The sequence below is a fragment of the Panthera uncia genome (genome assembly GCF_023721935.1).
Source record: "Panthera uncia isolate 11264 chromosome A1 unlocalized genomic scaffold, Puncia_PCG_1.0 HiC_scaffold_16, whole genome shotgun sequence".
NCBI lineage: Eukaryota > Metazoa > Chordata > Mammalia > Carnivora > Felidae > Panthera > Panthera uncia.
The window spans coordinates 8,093,694-8,111,689 of NW_026057576.1; the positions used below are offsets into that span (position 1 = coordinate 8,093,694).

The 17,996-nt window shown below is 46.4% G+C and overlaps 1 protein-coding gene across 1 annotated transcript in view; it reads left to right on the forward strand.

Annotated features, from left to right (window-relative positions):
* MTUS2 (microtubule associated scaffold protein 2) overlaps positions 1-17,996 on the forward strand; it is a 495,531-nt gene that overhangs the window by 122,523 nt on the left and 355,012 nt on the right. The window contains 3 exon segments of the mRNA XM_049647388.1: positions 361-2,374; positions 2,376-2,816; positions 11,917-12,157. Coding sequence (XP_049503345.1) covers positions 608-2,374; positions 2,376-2,816; positions 11,917-12,157 — 2,449 coding nt within the window. The 5' untranslated portion in view covers positions 361-607.

A 17,996-nucleotide genomic window follows, 5' to 3' on the forward strand; every position in this document is an offset into this window, starting at 1 on the left:
ATGGCGATTTTTCTAACTCTATGATTTTTCTTATATGTCTGGGTATTATTCGGTGAAGACAAGCTTTCCCTTCTCTTCCAGCCTTTAAATCGTCATCCGTATGAACCTGTGGATTTTTAAAATTTGAATTTAAGATTTAACGTATTTCACAATCCCTAACATTAATAATTTTTATGTTTTAATTTCCCCCAATTTGGCCAGCAGGCACCTATCAGAAAGGCTTTTGAGAAATTTATGGGCTGAGTGAATGAATTAATAATATGAACGTGATGAATAAAGCTGTATTCTCCATGCCTTTTTCTCCCGAGACTCTCTGTTTGTCGATGCCAATAACATGGTTTTATTTTTACTTCTCTCTAGGTCTCACGGACTAATTGGCCCTCATTCAGCAGGAACCTAACAGATAAGTCATCCTGCCATATGTCAAGACGATGCTTGAGTGGTTTTAAAACCGCTCCGAAAATGGTTCAGGTAGTATTGCAACGTGACATTGTCGGGAGGCAGCAAGCAGCTTGAGAATTTCCCACGAAACAAATAGCAGCTCGGAGGAAGCACCTTTCCATTAAGTAGGACTGCATGGCCAGCCGCCCCCACTGAAGGGCTGAAAATGAGCGTCCCGGTGGCTCCGAAGAAATCGTGTTACGCTCCGTTGCGGGACAACAGAAATGGAGTGAAAAATAATAACGAGAGTATCCTAAGTCTGGGAGATACAAATGCCAATCAGATCATGTTGGAGGTCCGTTCCTCTCATGATGGGTCTGGGACAGGTGACCCGACAGATGAAATTAGAAACGCAAATTCAAGGGAGCCAGAGAACAGTACCCGCTTCTGTAAGGAATTCCACCAACTTCAGGGCTTTGGAAAGGGACTGCAGGCTGGCCCCACCGGCCTGAAAGATTTTAAATTTTCTTCCACCGTTCACGGAGGACCGGACGAAGAGCACACAACGGAGAGAGGCACAGATACCCTCCAGACCCCTTGGAGTATTCAGGGAGCAAGTCTGTCAAGTTGGAGGCATGTCATGGCTGAGGCCGGTCCAGAGGTTTCGGCCAAAAGGGACGCTGACCCGCCCCGGCAGGCTCCTAAGGATAAGTTGGCAAAGACCCTTGACAACGAGGAATTGAGAAGGCATTCTCTGGAAAGGGCTGGAGGTGCTGCTGTTGTCGTGGATGTGCCCCCGAGGGAGCACGGTGGGAGCCTCAGCGGGCAGAGTCTGCAGCCCACACCGCTGGACACCCCCGAGGCCCCGCGTCCTGAGCCCGGTGGCGGGGACGGGCCGCAGACGATGTCCACGGCCCCCTCTCTAGGGGCGGCCTTTCTTCCGGCTGACTGTACCTCAGAGGGAAAGAGTGTGCGTCATCCTAAACCATCTACCTCAGCAGCCAAGGAGACCACCCCCTCGGAGACCCAGATGGGACGTGCACCGAGAGTTAGCGACGAGAGCACATCACGTTCTGCCCCCGCAGAGCCCGGTCCCCATTCGGCTTCAGCCCCGAAGGGAATCCCGGGTAAGCCAGAAGCACAATTAGGTCAGGGAAAGGGAGAGCCCCAGCCGGAGCCGAAGGTCGTCCACCCCAAGGCCGTGCAGGAATTGAAGTCAACCCCGGCGGAGTGTGTGGGATGCTCGAAGGAAGGGGCTGTGTTGTCCCTGGAACGGAAGGGGCCTGGTGGGAAAGCACAGCAGGAAACTGCCCCCGGTGGCACACCTAGCCTGTCACCTAACGGTCTCCAGCACGTCGGGGCGGGAAGAGGCAGGGGCGAGCAGGACAAGAGAGCGGGCAGCCTACCTGAGGAGGGTGCTCTCCAGCCCACGCTCACCCAGGGCCTTGCTTCCTTGGCAGCCGCTGATAAGCAGCCCGCAGGTAAAGTTTCGGCAGGTGCAGCCAGGAAGCCCGGCGAAATGGCATCCAGTGCCGTCTCGTCGGGAGATGGCCAGGTACCTCTTATCCTTTATGATCCACCTGACAGGAGGCCCTCAGAGGTCAGTGAGGCGAGAGCGCTGGACGGCGGGCACGTGGATAGTGCTGCGGCTTGTACTTCGGATCCTTCTGTTGGAGAGAGCAACGCCGGGGTCCCCGAGCCCTTTGACCCTCAAAGCAACAGCTCCGAAGGAGGGGCCGGCAAAGAGGTCACGGCAGCTGTTGCAGGAAGTAGGAACCTTCTGGAAAGTGCAGCTGAGACTGAAAGCGCCCCGGGGGGAGCGGGTGCCCTTCGCAGTGTCCCGGCACCCCTCCATCCAGAGACGACCGCGAATGTGACCCACCAGCCTACACCAGCTAGTAGCAGCAGCTTTCAGGACTCGGGCGCGTCGGGTGCGGATGCGAGGCCCCCCTCGGCTGCCGTCCCCCCCACCGATAGCGCGCGGTTGTCGAACCCCCCCCCCAAAAGTGCCTGACCAGAGCACCTGCCCCAGCGGGGTCCCCGAGCCTGTCCTCCCACCTTCTGAAGACACCCCTCCCTCACAGGATGGAATGGAGAACCACCAGGTTGGAAAAGCGGAAGAAAGGACAGAACCCAAGCCCATCGTTCTGCCCAAGCCCAAGCACGTGAGGCCCAAGATCATCACCTACATCAGGAGGAGTCCTCAGGCCCTCGGCCAGGTGGACACTTCGCTGGTGCCAGTGGGGCTTCCTTACGCTCCGCCCACGTGTCCCATGCCTCTTCCCAAAGAGGAGAAGGCAGCAGGTGGTGACCTGTACGAGAAATTCAAGCCAGACTTGCAGAAGCCACGGGTCTTCAGTTCTGGGTTGATGGTGTCTGGGATCAAGCCCCCAGGACACCATTTCAGTCAGATGAGTGAGAAGTTTTTGCAGGAGGTAAGAGACTGTCACCGCGACCCGATCTGTAAGTTGAACATCACAAAGTTTATTATGGATTTCCAGTGTGAATTGTCAGAATAGAATATCCTCTCTTAGCAAATCGCAGATTTTGATGGATATATTTCTACAGAAATGGAGGTCTTTATCTAGAGGAGCGTGTAGACAAATGGGCATTTTTGACTAGAAGAATTTGATGATATGATGAGACGTAGCTAACATCTAAGGAGGCTTATTTAAGTTCCCACTCTGCGTAATATATGTGAGGTTAGGTAAGTATGCATTTAAATTGGCTTCCCTGTTTAAATTTTTTTTTTTTTCAACGTTTTTTATTTATTTTTGGGACAGAGAGAGACAGAGCATGAACGGGGGAGGGGCAGAGAGAGAGGGAGACACAGAATCGGAAACAGGCTCCAGGCTCCGAGCCATCAGCCCAGAGCCTGACGCGGGGCTCGAACTCACGGACCGCGAGATCGTGACCTGGCTGAAGTCGGACGCTTAACCGACTGCGCCACCCAGGCGCCCCTGGCTTCCCTGTTTAAATAAGTGAGCATGAGTGTTTTATAAGCCAGATCAATGGGGCAAAAATCCAAAATAAATATATCGTTCAAATTGGCCTGGCTTCATCCTCTCAGGAGGGATATTTTCCTTATGAGAGAATCTCACGTACACGCATATGAAAAACACAGCGACTAGCAAAGAACACATTAGGCATGGGCTCTTTATTTTGAAGTAAAATAACAATTACAACTAACGTTTAGTTGAGCACCTACTATGTCTTAAGCCCACACAACACAATATTTCATCTTCACCAATCTTCACGGATCCTTATAGTGATTTTCTGAAGGTTGGGATTACAGTTTTTATCACTGTGTAGATGAAGAAACAGATCCGGAAGGGTTTGAATAACTCAGTTTGAGGCACAGAACAAGGACAGTGCTAAGATGTTTGCCTACACCCTCCCGGGTTCTTCACTGTGCTGCCGTTTTCACTTCTGGGTGCTATGGTGAGTTGTCCTCCCAGAGCTCAGAAAGTAGATTTGTCTCCCGAAATAATTTCAGGCCAGAGTGATCAGTTAAAAGGAGATCACTCCTCTCCCTAATGCCCTTCAAGTCTTCCCAGTCCACTCAGAACACAGGATAATGCATATAGGATGGCTCAGCTTTTAGGATGTACTCAGTCTGGATCCATAACCTACCCGATCTCCTCTCCCTCCTCTGCTCACCCCCTCTCCCTCTGCTGTCTCAGGGCCTTTGCACCTCTCTCTTCTTGGCATGTTCTTCTCCCCGATATCTGAATGGCTCTCTCCTTTACTTTCTGTCTCTGTCCAGATGTCATTTCGTTGGAGAGATGCCTCGCTTTCCCTGAGAACGCTTTCTCTGATTTATTTTTTCTTAGTGCTTATTCCATTTGGTATACATACTCTTTTGTTTTTGCCTCACCAACTAGAATGTAAAATCCACAAGAGCAGGGGCTTTTTCTATTTTTGTTCCCTACTGGGTTCCCAGAGTTTGGATCAGTGCTGATATAGATATTTGATCAGAAAATGTTGAAAGCTGGATTATGAACTCCTACGTATTGGATCCAGACAAAAGTCAACCAAAGCTTCTTAGAGACAGAAAGGCGAAGTCCAGGGTTGGACCTTAGGTTGATGGAACATTTTGACATATTTCCAGGATGTACTGATCACAGCAGACGTTGTCAGCTCTGGCACAGCAACGCGGGTGAATCGATTCTAAGCAGCAAGGCTTGACCAAGGTTAGCCCTGACCAGGTGCCCCAGAAAGCTGACCATTTGTCCTGCCCCTGGGGCAGGCTGTTTGCTTCACATCACACAGCTCGCTCACTGTCTCTAACTCTGGGCCCGCCGGAGTGGCTTCCCAATTCCCTTCTCTGCAGAGAGAATACTGACCTGAGAGGTCAGGGGTCCATTCTTTTTGGTAAGGGCTCATTTCACTGTGCAGGGCTTCATGCTGTCCTGTTTTAAGTGGGCCTCTCAAATAGAGGCCTGCAGGGAGAGAACATTCTGGCCAGAGGACGCTAAGAGCCTGGCCCTGGGCAGTGGCATTTCAGTAACAGTTAACAGGTTGCCGCTTCGGTCTCCTACATCAGTCTCTGGGCTGGTTAATGAGTCTTGCTCAAAGTTCTAAAATCTTATCTACCTGGGCCTCCCAGGCTCAGGATGAGGCTCTGACCTTAGGCTCTTTGCTGACACATGGATGCTCCTCGTGAGGACCTTGAAAGGCAGCCCTCTGACCCTCCCTGGGGGCTGTGGGCACCAAAGCTGGTTAAATAACCAAAGACCCTTCTTCTCATCGAATCACTGCAGAAGAAACCAACCTGTGCAAGATGGTGCCCTTAAAGCTGGCATGGCAGAGTAGCTCTTTGACAAGCGCACCCTAGGAAACTGTGACGAGAGAGAGCTAACCCTTAGGTGGCTTCTCTGTGACCCCTGGGATGACTTCCCTGGTCAGCCAGCATGTTGAGGTTACCTTTACCCATTCTATAAGTTGTATCAACCCATCCACTTAAGTTCTTCATTTGAACCATTTCTTCAATTAAGTAAATTTTTTGGAGGGGGGAGCTCCAAAAAAAAAAAAGATCCCCTAGATTTTTCTCTGAAAAACACGTTCATGAGAGAAATTTCATTTGTAGACGTAGGCAAACATCCTGTTACCTTCTGCAGTTCTTTCTCCGTGAGCCTTGTTAATTTTGGTCTCGTGTATTTCTTTTCTGTATCACTTCTGCTCCTTCCGTAAAATATAAATAATTTCTAAGTTACATGCATGTTTTTCCCCCAAATATTTTTTCTATTCTTTTTTTTTAAATCTTTTTTTTTCAACGTTTTTAATTTATTTTTGGGACAGAGAGAGACAGAGCATGAACGGGGGAGGGGCAGAGAGAGAGGGAGACACAGAATCGGAAACAGGCTCCAGGCTCCGAGCCATCAGCCCAGAGCCTGACGCGGGGCTCGAACTCACAGACCGCGAGATCGTGACCTGGCTGAAGTCGGACGCTTAACCGACTGCGCCACCCAGGCGCCCCTATTTTTTCTATTCTTAATCCTCTAGAAGCCACCCTAAGTCTCAAGGAAATGGGATAGTACAGGTGTTTGTGTGGTGTTAGTAATTTGAGGGGTTTGGAGAGACCTCACTGGTAGGGGGACAGCAATGCCCCCGTGCACCACCAGCCACTCTGTCTGGGGACTGTCTCCTGCTATAATCAGAGTGTCTTAGGCCCTTTCTTCAGGCTGTAAGACAGAGCAGAGGAGCCTCGGGTGTTGCACTGGGCTAATTTCTGCCGTAATCTTCCTTGCATCAATAGGCTGGCCCTTGGCCTTTGCTCCTAGAGCTGGGACCTGCTGACAAGTGTCACCAGTGGGTGCAACCCAGCAGGCCCCCCTCGTGTGTTCAGGCTTGGTGCAGGGAGGCCCCCAAGCCACCTCCCCGGCCCTGTGTCCCACCTTGCCACAGGATGGCCTCAGCCAGTCTCCAGGGAAAGAACACATTTCTGACCAATTGCAATGGAACAATTTTTCAGTTGTAGAAGCCATATATCTTTTCTCCCCCCTCAAGATTTTATTTACATTTAAGTTAGTTAACATATAGTGTACTATTGATTTCAAGAGTAGAATTCAGTGATTCATCACTTACATACGATACCGAGTGCTCATCACAACAGGTGCCCTTCTTTAATGCCCCTCATCCATTTAGCCCATCCCCGCACCCAACACCCCTCCAGCACCCTGTTTGTTCTCTGTATTTAAGAGTCTTTTATGGTTTGCCTCCCTCTCTGCCTTTGTCTTATTTTTCCTTCCCTTCACATATGTTCATCTGCTTTGTGTCTTAATTTCCACATAAGAGTGAAATCATATGGTATTTGTCTCTGACTGACTTATTTCGCTTAGCATAATACATTCTAGTTCCATGCACGTTGTTGCAAATGGCAAAATTTCATTCTTTTTGGTGGCTGAGTTATATTCCGTTATATATATACACCACATCTTCTTTATCCATTCATCAGTCGATGGACATTTGGTCTCTTTGCATAACTAGCTATTGTCGATAGCACTGCTATAAACATTGGGGTGCATGTGCCCTTTCGAATCAGAATTTTTGTATCCTTAAATAAATACCCAGTAGCGCAATTGCTGGGTCGTAGGGTAGTTCTGTTTTTAATTTTGTGAGGAACCTCCACACCATTCTCCAGAGCGGCTGCACCAGTTTGCATTCCCACCAACAGTGCAAGAGGGTTCCCGTTTCTCTGCATCCTCACCAGCATCTGTTGTTTCCTGACTTGTTAATTTTAGCCATTCTGACGGGTATAAGATGGCATCTCATTGTGGTGTTTGTTTGTGCTTCCCTGGTGATGGGTGATGTTGAGCATCTCTTCATGTATCTGTTGGCCATTTGTATGTCGTCTTTGGAAAATGTCTGTTCATGTTGTCTGCCCTTTCTTAGTGGGATTATTTACCTTTTGGGTGTTGAGTTTGAGAAGTTCTTTATAAATGTTGGATACTAACCCTTTATCAGATATGTCATTTGCAACTATCTTTCCCATTCCATAGGCTGCCTGTTAGTTTTGTTGGTTGTGTCTTTTGTCGTGCAGAAGCTTTTTATCTTGATGAGGTTCCAATAGTTCATTTTTGCTTTTGCTTCCCTTGCCTCCGGAGACATGTCTAGTAAGAACTTGCTAGGGCCAAGGTCAAAGAGGTTGCTGCCTGTTTCCTCCTCTAGGGTATTGATGGCTTCCCATCTCACATTTAGATCTTTCATCCATCTTGACTTTATTTTTGTGTATGGTGTAAGAAAGTGGTCCAGTTTCATTTTTCTGCATGTCTCTGTCTAGTTTTCCCAACACTATCTGTTAAAGGGACTTTTTTTCTGTTGGTATACTCTCCTGCTTTGTTGAAGATGAGTTGACCATATAGTTGTGGGTCCATTTCTGCATTTTCTGTTCTGTTCCATTGATCTGTGTATCTTTGTGCGTGCGTGTGTGTGTGTGTGTGTGTGCGCGCGTGTGCCAGTACCATACTGTCCTGATGATTGCAGCTTTGTAATATGACTTGAAGTCCGGAATTACGATGCCTCCCACTTTGCTTTTCTTTTTCAACATTATTTTGGCTACTCAAGGTCTTTTCTGGTGCCATACAAATTTTAGAATCATGTATCTTTTTAATAAAATGAGAAAGTGTTTACAGTACAAACCCCAATGACTTCAGACTCTTTCATCATTATTGACAGACTCCTCCTGGTTAGATAACATTAGTAGACATGGAGAAGTCAAGAGTAAGGGCTCTCCTGAGAGAGGGCAGCTCTTCTTGGTTGTCTGGAACAATACAGACTTTTAGAGCTTTCAGAAGCAGCTCTGAAGATCATCTTGGATCTGGTCATGACAGGATGATAAAATATGCTTAGTTGTGTAGACGGTTTTCTGCTTTCACCCATCCTAAGGACTCTGGGGAATTTCTTGCTACTGATGCCTTGGGGGAACTCTTTTCATTTTTGGTGTAAGGAGGTGGGAAGAAAGGAGCAACGGTGAGAAGACGGGGCGAGGTAGTGTATTTGCAGTATACAGATATATGATCAGGGCTGGTTCCCCTTCCTACTCCTATAATACAGGTATGTATGTATGTATCATATAAGTATCTACCCAGACTTGAAGGGATTTGTCTGTGCAACTGTGGAGACTGGGAAGTCCAAAGTATGCAGCATGGGCCCACAGGCTGGACACCTAGGGAGGAGATAATGCTGCAGTGCAATTCCAAAGGCCATCTTCTGGTAAAGTTCCCTGTCCTTTGAGGGAGGTCCATTAAGGCATTCAACTGATTAGGTGAGGCCCACCCACATGGTGAAGAATAATCTGCTTTATTCAGGGTTTACTGATTTTAATGTTGATCTCACCTTTAAAATACCTTCGGAGAAACATGTAGAATAATCTTTGACCAAGTATCTGGGTACCGTGGCCTAGCCAAGTTGTCAAGGTTAGCCATCACACGTCTCCCTGTATCTATCCCAGGGGCTTCTTGAAGCATCCACATGTGCCCTATGTCGGCCCAGACCAGCCCAACCTGCTGAAAACAGGACGGGGAAAATATGAAAAGGGGCATATTTCTAGTAAGAACTTAACTTGTTTGTGTACCTTGATTGATTTGGGGAGTTTGAAATCACAAGGATTTTTTAGTTTGCTTCAATATTATTTCTCTAAAAAATACTCAGTTAGAGAAGAAGGAATAAAACCAAGCTCTATGTGTTCATGACTGTGCAGTGACACATATTCTGTTCTGTCAACAAAGATGAAAGAAACAAGTGGGAAGTGTTTTATAGATTCCTTGGTTTTTATCAAAAATGCACAAAGTAGGCATACTTTTCACCTTCTTAACAAATTTGTTAAATCTTACCAGAGACAAACTACCCAGCAAAGTGACAGGCATTGAAGTTACTGAAATCATAAGGTCGTTTTTGAGCGGCAGCTTGAGGGGTTTTGACCCCTGAAAACTCTCCAGTTTCAGAGAACTGAGTAATTACCGAGATCAGCATATTGCAATCCTGACAGATGTGGGTTAGAAATCATTTCTTCGTGACAGCACCTGCTAGAAGCAAAGAGTAGTGGCACCAAACTTCGAGAAATTACAATGAAAAATAGAGGAAATGTAAGTATAATAGAAAAGCCGTAGGGCGCCTGGGTGGCTCAGTCGGGTAAGCGGCCGACTTTGGCTCAGGTCATGATCTCACAGTTCGTGGGTTCGAGCCCCGCGTCGGGCTCTATGCTGACAGCTCGGAGCCTGGAGCCTGCTTCAGATTCTGTGTCCCCTTCTCTCTCTGCCCCACCCCCACTCATGCACTGTCTCTGTCTGTCTTAAAAATAAGCAGTAAAAAAAAAAAAAGAAAGAAAAAAAAAGAAAAGCCAAAGGTTGATAGTAAGAGGGTAAGTAGGGAATGGTCAAAATTTTATTGGAGAGCAGGATGTCTTTTGCAAGAATATATGTCTTTTGCAAGAATAAAAGACATAGGTAGGATGTCTTTTGCAAGAATATAATTTGTTGGGGCCTGAATTCAGTCTGTCTGCTATAGCAATCGAGTATATGTTACAGTGTGATTATGATAAAACTTTAAAGGTCTAATCTTTTGTTTCAATAATGTCAGTTTAAGGAAAACTTTGTATCTGTTTTCACCATTAAAAGGGTATCACATTAAGAGTTTTTCTCTTCAACAGCTTGGATCAAAGCTTTAAGTCCCTATTAAAGAATTTTGTTAACTACTTATGATTCAGGAATAGATCAATGTTTGACACATGAAATATATTGTGATTTAAAGCAGAATTAATTAACAGATGTATCTTTTCACACATCGCCTCTGGCACTGTTTTTTTTTTTTTTAACTTAAAGGAAATAAGATTATTTGCCTTATTTTTTTTCATTTTTTAATATATAGATATTTTTAAGTTTATTTAATTTTGAGAGAGAGCAAGGGAGGGGCAGAGAGAGAGGGGGAGAGAGAGAGAATCCCAAGCAGGCCCCATGCTGACAGCCCAACGCAGGACTCAATCCCACAGACTGTGAGATCATGACCTGAGCTGAAATCCAGAGTCAGACGCTTAACTAACTGAGCCACCCAGGTGCCCCATTTTCTTAATTTTTAGTATGAAGAAACACTAATAACATGAATAGGCTTTGTGAGTACAGAATTGCATATAGTACAGAATATGCATATATGCATATAGCTATATAGTCTGTATTCTAGCCCAAACTGTTAACTATAGGAAAAGTAATGGGATTGTTATGTTATGAAATCTAGGCAAGGGGGCATCTGGGTGGCTCAGTCGGTCGAGAGGCCAACTTTGGCTCAGGTCATGATCTCACAGGCTATGAGTTCGAGCCCCACGTCGGGCTCGCTGCTGTCCGTGCAGAGCCTGCTTCGGATCCTCTGTCCCCCTCTCTCTGTGCCCCCCTCCCCGGCCGCTTGTGCTCTGCCCTCCTCCCCCTGCCAAAAAATACTTAGGTAAGAATGGAAACATGATTCCTTTAATGAATAAATATTTATTGCCTTTAGCTACATAATAGACACCATTCTAGGTGCTTTGGGTCCAGCAGTCAGCAAGACTGTCCTAGAACTTCGCTCTAGTGAACCTTGTCGAACATTCCTGGACACTGCACCTTACTAGGGAAGACAGAGAAGGTGGTTCACAGTCTCTCGTTTTTAATGATGTGAACAGATTGTAGAGGACTGAAAACACACTTTTCTGTCAGTTGCTCTATTCTTCCAAAAAGCCTTTTCTCCCACATTAACAATGCATGTTTTATTTCCTAAGTAGCCCTGATATATAAATTGGTAAAGTTCACCTGCTTATGTTAAGAGTAGGTTACCGTAAACATTGTTGTGCCTTTTCTCCTTAGGAATAATGAAACTTTCAGGGTGCCTGGGTGGCTCAGTCGGTTAAGCGTCCGACTTCGGCTCATGAGACTCCGGGTCATGATCTCACAGTCCGTGGGTTCAAGCCCCGCGTCGGACTCTGTGCTGACGGCTCAGAGCCTGGAGCCTGCTTCGGATTCTGTGTCTCTGCTTCTCTCTGTCCCTCCCCTGTTCATGCTCTGTCTCTCTCTCTCTCTCTCAGTAATAAATAAACGTTAAAAAAATTTTTTTAAAGGAATAATGAAACTTTCATAATTCTATGCACATTTGCTAAACTCTTTCTCTGTTTCATTGAGATTGTGTATAGATTGGCTACTTGCACAGACTAAACTCTTTCCCTGTTTCATTGAGATTATGTATTTATAGATTGGCTACTTGCACAGATTCTAATGATTTTGAAGCAATCAAATTTAAAAAGTCTTATACAGTGAGTTCTTCCCCCCTTCCCCCCCCCCCCAGTGAAATTTGGATTCATAGAGTGTTAGAACTGGAAGAGACCTAAGAGGTCATCCAGTTGTGTTGTTAACTTAGAGATGAAGAGTCTGGGGTCCAGAGAAGCTAAGTGGTCAGTGGTGGGGCAACTCAGTGGTGCCAGAGTGGCCGTTGCTGGAGCCTTGGTCTCCTGACCATGTTCCGTCCTCATCCAATGATGTGCGCTCCTTTCACGAAGCTTCTGGTCATTCATTGTAGGTGACGGAATGCCCCGGAAAAGAAGAATTTTGCAGTCCGTCCTATACTCATTATGAAGTTCCTCCAACTTTCTACCGATCGGCCATGCTCCTTAAGCCCCAGTTGGGATTGGGTGCAATGTCCCGTTTACCATCTGCAAAGAGCAGGATCCTGATCGCGAGTCAGAGGTCCTCAGCGAGTGCCATCCACCCACCAGGACCCATCGCGGCAGCTGCTGGCCTCTACAGTCCCGATTCGGCAGGTAAGCGATCCAACGGCCACTGCTTTTCCTGCAGCACGATTAAATAGTAATTATATAAAATGGCAGTAACTGCCTAAAATAGGAACGCCTCTCACCCTTTGAGAGGAGCCTTCTTCTGCCTATCTGACTGTCCATACAGATACTTGTCAAGACTCCTCTGTCTGCCACCATCACATTCCATGTTACCTTGAAAATGATGGGCTTTGGGGCGCCAGGGTGGTTGGTTGGGCGTCCGACTTCAGCTCAGGTCATGATCTCACAGTCCGTGAGTTCGAGCCCTGTGTTGGGCTCTGTGCTGACAGCTCGGAGCCTGGATTCTGTGTCTCCCTCTCTCTCTGCCCCTCCCCTGCTCATGCTCTGTCTCTCTCTCTGTCTCTCAAAAATAAACATTAAATTTTTTTTTTAAGAAAAAAAGAAGAGAAAATGATGGCCTTTGCAGCCACCTCCTTACTTCTTGTAATTTCTCCTTTCTCCAGTAGATCCTCTAGACCAGGGGCCGAGGGAGATTTTCTGTAAGGGGCCATACAGTAAGTGTTTTAGGCTTTCCGGGCCGTAATGGTGTGGGTTGTAACTACTTGGCATGAGAGCAACCACAGACAGTACCCCAGTGAATGAACGTAGCTGTGTTCCACTACAGCTTAATTCACAAAAACAGATAGTAGGCTGTAGTTTGTCAGGGAGACCTTCCTACAGTCCAGCGCTGACCACGCTGTCTGTCCACAAGTCGGGACCGGCCCATAATCCTGCCCCTGCTCAGCAGGTGCAGGCAGGTGCCACCCCCTGAAGCTCTCTGCACGCACTTGTTTGCCCTCACCATACTTCTGCTCGTGTGGTTTCCTCTAGGCTTTCTGTATTATCTTACTAGTTGTGTAACACGGTGAAACATTGTGAATATAGAAAAATATAGAAAAGGAATGCATCATATTTCTGTATTTTTAGCACCCAGCCAGACTTACTATTACGGGGTTTTTTTGTTTTCATTTTCTTCCAGTGTGATTTTTTTCTGTCCATTTTCCGATAGTTGAGATGATGCTGAATGTGACTTTTGTTTCTTTCTACTAATATCGTATTGTAGGCATTTCCTAGGCCATTGGTGTTTCAGAAATATTTTGGTGGCAGCGTAATATTCTGCTTTGTTCATTTATCCATTTATTCAACAAGTCTTGGGTGCTTATTTCGTGCCAGAAGTTGTAAATTTAGAATTGCACTGGCGAACAAATCAGAGAGTTCCTGCCTTTATGCATCTTACAGTCTAATGGATGAAATAGACCAAAAAAAAGCACAAAATAAATACATACCTGTAAGTATGAAAGCAAGGAATATACCGTTTTGAGAAATTACACCCAGAAGAATGATATGCATGGGACAGAGGTACTGCAGGGACAGCCTCTTTGAGGAAGTGGGAAGAATGGGGGAAGGTGGGGAATAATGTCAGAACGTCCAATTCCTGGCAGTTGAGTTCTGCTTACTTACAACTGTTTCCAATAATGTTGTGATTTGTGTCTTTGTACATACTTATGTGTCTTCTTCCCTATTGTTTTCTTAGGATAGGTGATTTGAAGTGTAATGATTGGATAAAAGCATATCTTTTTTTTTAAGGCCAAGGAATTTTCTAGAAAACCTGTAACAACGATTTTCTCACTAGTGTTTCTTGGAAGTGCTTCTTCTTGCCATCCCCTTGCCAGTATTGAGAATTACCACCACTACGCCTCCTCCTTGCATTATTATTGCATTTCTTTTATTATCAGTGGAAGGGAACATTTTTAAAGCTATTTTCCATTATATTACTTCATGAATCATCATTTACTCAGGTAATTATTGTTGCATTATAATTTTTAAGTAGCTTTTCTTAATAGTTTTTTTTACAAACACCTCTATAAAGGTCAAATTATGTTTGATTGTTCTCATGATAGATGTACATTGTGATGGGACTATCTGTTATTATCAGACCTGCTGCAAGTTAATTATGTGATTCAGTCCCTCACTCAAGAACTATTATTGAGGGACTGTTACATGCAGCACGGTCCTAGGTGTGGGGGATAGAACAGTGACAACAGACAAAAATCCTTGCCCGTGTGGAACTTGAGTTTTACAATGGGGGCAGCCATTTTTTTTTTTTTAAATAATTGCAGATAATTTACATGGTCTGTTGGGAGAACTAGCTGGTACTGAAGGAAATGAAACTTTAGAGAAGGGGAATTACAATTTTCAACAGGGTAGTTGGAAAAGGCCTCTGAGAAGATCCTCAGACCCTTCAACCAGTCCCCAAAGGAGGTGAGGGAAGGAAGCATGTGGCTATCTGGGGTAGAGCATCCAGGCAGAGGGAGGAGCCTGTGTCCAGGCCTGAGGTGGCAAGAAGGCCAGGAGGCTAGAGCAGAGTGAGTAGGAGAGGAGGGAAGTGAGGGGGTTGGCACTGTGTGTGTGTGTGTGGGGGGGGGGTTGGGGGGGGGGGGGGGGTTTTGGGGGGGGGGGTGCTTAAGGCCTAAGAGCCATTAGAAGGATTGGACTCTTATTTACCCTGAGTGAGAAAAACCATTGGAGGCTTTGGAGTCAGGGCAGCGTGGTCTGGCTTTTGTGGACCCAGGATCTCTCTGAATCCCGTGTTGAAGGCACGCTCTACAAGGACAGAGGGTGACACAGGGGGAACAGACAGGAGGTGGCACAGTGGTCCAGGCAGTGACGGGGCACAGTGAGAAGGTAGAGCACAACAGGGTTCCTGACTGACTGCACACAGGAGGTGAGAGAGAAAGCGCAGTGTAAGGTGACTCCTGGAGAGCGGAGTTGCCATTCGGAGAGTGGGATTGAAGCTGGTGAGGGAGGGGAGGGTGGGAGCTAATTCAGGGCGTGTCGTGGTTGACACGCCTTTAGCCGTCCTAGAGCCTAAAGCATTGCATCTAGGAGGCCAGAGTTGAGAGGACAGGACCGGCTGGAGATGCCAAAGCGTTCGTTTGTCCGTGGATGGATGGTGTGCAAAGCTCTGACGCCCCCTCCGCTGGGCCGCCACTCTCCGGTGCCATCTCACCTTCACCTTCCCAGGTGACTTAAACACTTGATGTGGGTTTGAATTATGCGCTTTGAAATAGCAGGATCTAGGGCCGCCTGGGTGGCTCAGTCGGGTAAGCAGCCGACTTCGGCTCAGGTCATGATCTCACGGTCCGTGGGTTCGAGCCCCGCATCGGTCTCTGTGCTGACGGCTCAGAGCCTGGAGCCTGTTTCAGATTCTGTGTCTCCCTCTCTCCCTGTCCCTCCCCTGCTCATGCTCTGTCTCTCTCTGTCTCGAAAATAAATAAAAACATTAAAGAAAAAACTAAAAAAAAAAGAAATTGCATGATCTAACACATATTAATGGTTTTACTTCACACATAAAATCTGGAAAAACTGAAAAGTGCTAAAAAATAAACCTAGTTGAGATTTATCTAACACCAGTCAAGTTTTGAGGCATGAAAGGTCTTTAAGAATGTACCAGTGGCACAAAAATACAACTACTGGGAAGAGAGACAGGCATTCTGAGTTCCCTCTGAGGATGACTTATTTGTGTTCACACCTTTGTGCTGAGGGTGACACTTCCTCAGAGGTCAGCTCGGCCCCCAGAAGTGCACATACCTACAAGGGACTCTTCCGTCCCAGCTCCTTCAAGACTCCAGTCCTTTCTCATGGGCATCTGGTCTTAATTTAGAGAGATTGTGTCCACATGGGTCATCATTAGGGACCCAACAAAGCCTTGTGACAACGATGAGTGTCACTCCTATGGGACACTGAAAATGGGAAATCCTTTCTTAGTGCTGTTGGGAGGACCGCCCAGCATAGGCTCAGGGACAGACAATGAGGAGTTCTTGCTCCAGACCTTTTGGGGGATGGCTGTGTTCCCATTGGCCCCGGAGCCCCGGAGCCAGGCCAGTGGCCCTTTGCTTGGCCTGGCTGGCTTATTCCAGGCAGCAGACCCTCTCCGTCTTGGGCAACTTGGCTAGAGTCCCCCCCAGGCTACCAGGACCTGCTCTGGCAATATGCCTGATTGATTTATTTCTTTTTTCCCCCTAATGTTTATTTAGTTTTGAGAGAGAAAGAGAGGAAGACACAAATAGCGAATGAGAGAGGGGCAGAGAGAGAGAGAGGGAGACACAGAATCCGAAGGGGGCTCCAGGATCTGAGCTGTCAGTGCAGAGCCGGACACGGGGTTCGAACTCACGAACCACGAGATCATGACTTGAGCTGAAGTTGGTTGCTTAACCGACTGAGCCACCCATGTGCCCCCCACCCCAATTATTTCTTTTCTTTCTGCAAAAATCCTTCCATCTTTCTTCATGTTTTCCTAGGAGATACTCCCCTTTTCATCAAACACAATTTTTTTTTTCTTTAATTTCATGAGGGTCCATTAAATGCAGAACCAAAGTCATTTGAGAGCTAGGAGGGCTTACCCGTCAGACTCTCCCAGGAAATGAAGGGAAATATCTGCATACCATCCTTCTGGAGGAAAAAGGACAAAGAAAAGCCAGACAGCTAGGGTACCACATTAAAGCGGTCTGAATGCTCACTCCTGCCATGACTTCCTGCTGACCACCTCAGTAGGGAGTCTCTCCGTTTGTTCCTTCACTGCAAGAAGTCTTTCAGCTGGGGAGAGTGCGGTTCACCCAAGACTATAATTCACAGGGCTGTGGAGAAAAAGAAAACGTATTCATTTGTTCAGTAATCCCTGGATGCACATTTACTACGTGTCATCCCAAATCACAAAGGTAAACATGGACAGATCTGGCTACGTTAAAAGTGACTTCTGGGGCGCCTGGGTGGCTCAGTCGGTTGAGCGGCCGACTCTTGTTTTCGGCTCAGGTCATGATCTCACAGTCTGTGAGTTTGAGCCCCACATCGGCTTCTGTGCTGCCAGTGCAGAGCCTCTTTGGGATTCTCTCTCTCTCTCTCTCTGCCACCCCTCCCCCCGGTCTCTCTCTAAAAATAAATATATAAACTTAAAAATAATTGACTTCTCTTTGTTTTGAAGCAGTCAGCTAAATGAGGAAGGAAACCATCCAGATTCCAACAGATTGACCGTGAAAGGGCGTACACAATTAGTTTACAAACAAGAAAATATAACTGATAAATAAAGAAGAGTCAAGAGTCCCCAACTATGTAATTCTAAAATCCAAAAACCTATGAAAACAAAAGGTTTTCATTCATTTGGTGGCACTGCCTGGCTGTAATCATCGTGAACATTTGTGTGTTCCTTCCTAATGCTTCATGTGAATATCCATCTTCCTGCTGCAGAGGTGTTAGTGGGGTTAAGGAATGTGGCCAGAGAGTTTGAGTAACGCATGCTGCGCCCACCTTGACTTAGGTGCGATCCTTGTTTTTGTATTAAAAGTGAAATGAGTGAAACTTAGGCGAAATAACTTATCTCCCTGCAGTTTATAAACCACAGTGCAGAGAGTTGACCTCAAGCCTGTCTCCGTGTTCATGTTCTTAACCCCTCTGCTAGACTACGTACTTGAACTGCCTGTGTTAAATCATACTACTCTGAAGTATCTTTATTTTCGAACACAAGCTTAGGACCAGTGTTTGTTGATTTTCTGGCAGACCATGGCCTACGGGCTGGACAGCTGTTTTTGTCAGTCAATGTTACTGGAATGCAGCCACACCCATTTGCTCAACCTTTTGCTTATGGCTGCTTTCAGAGCTGAGACAAGATATTGCCCATGAGCCTGAAATATTTACTCTCTGGCCCTTTAAGAAAAAAGTTTGTTGCCCTCTGCGTTAGTATAATGCCAGTGACGGATTACAGTGGTCACTGTAGGTTCAGGCTGAAGAAGTATATGAAAGAGTATAGAAGGTTTTGAAACTCTTTGGACAC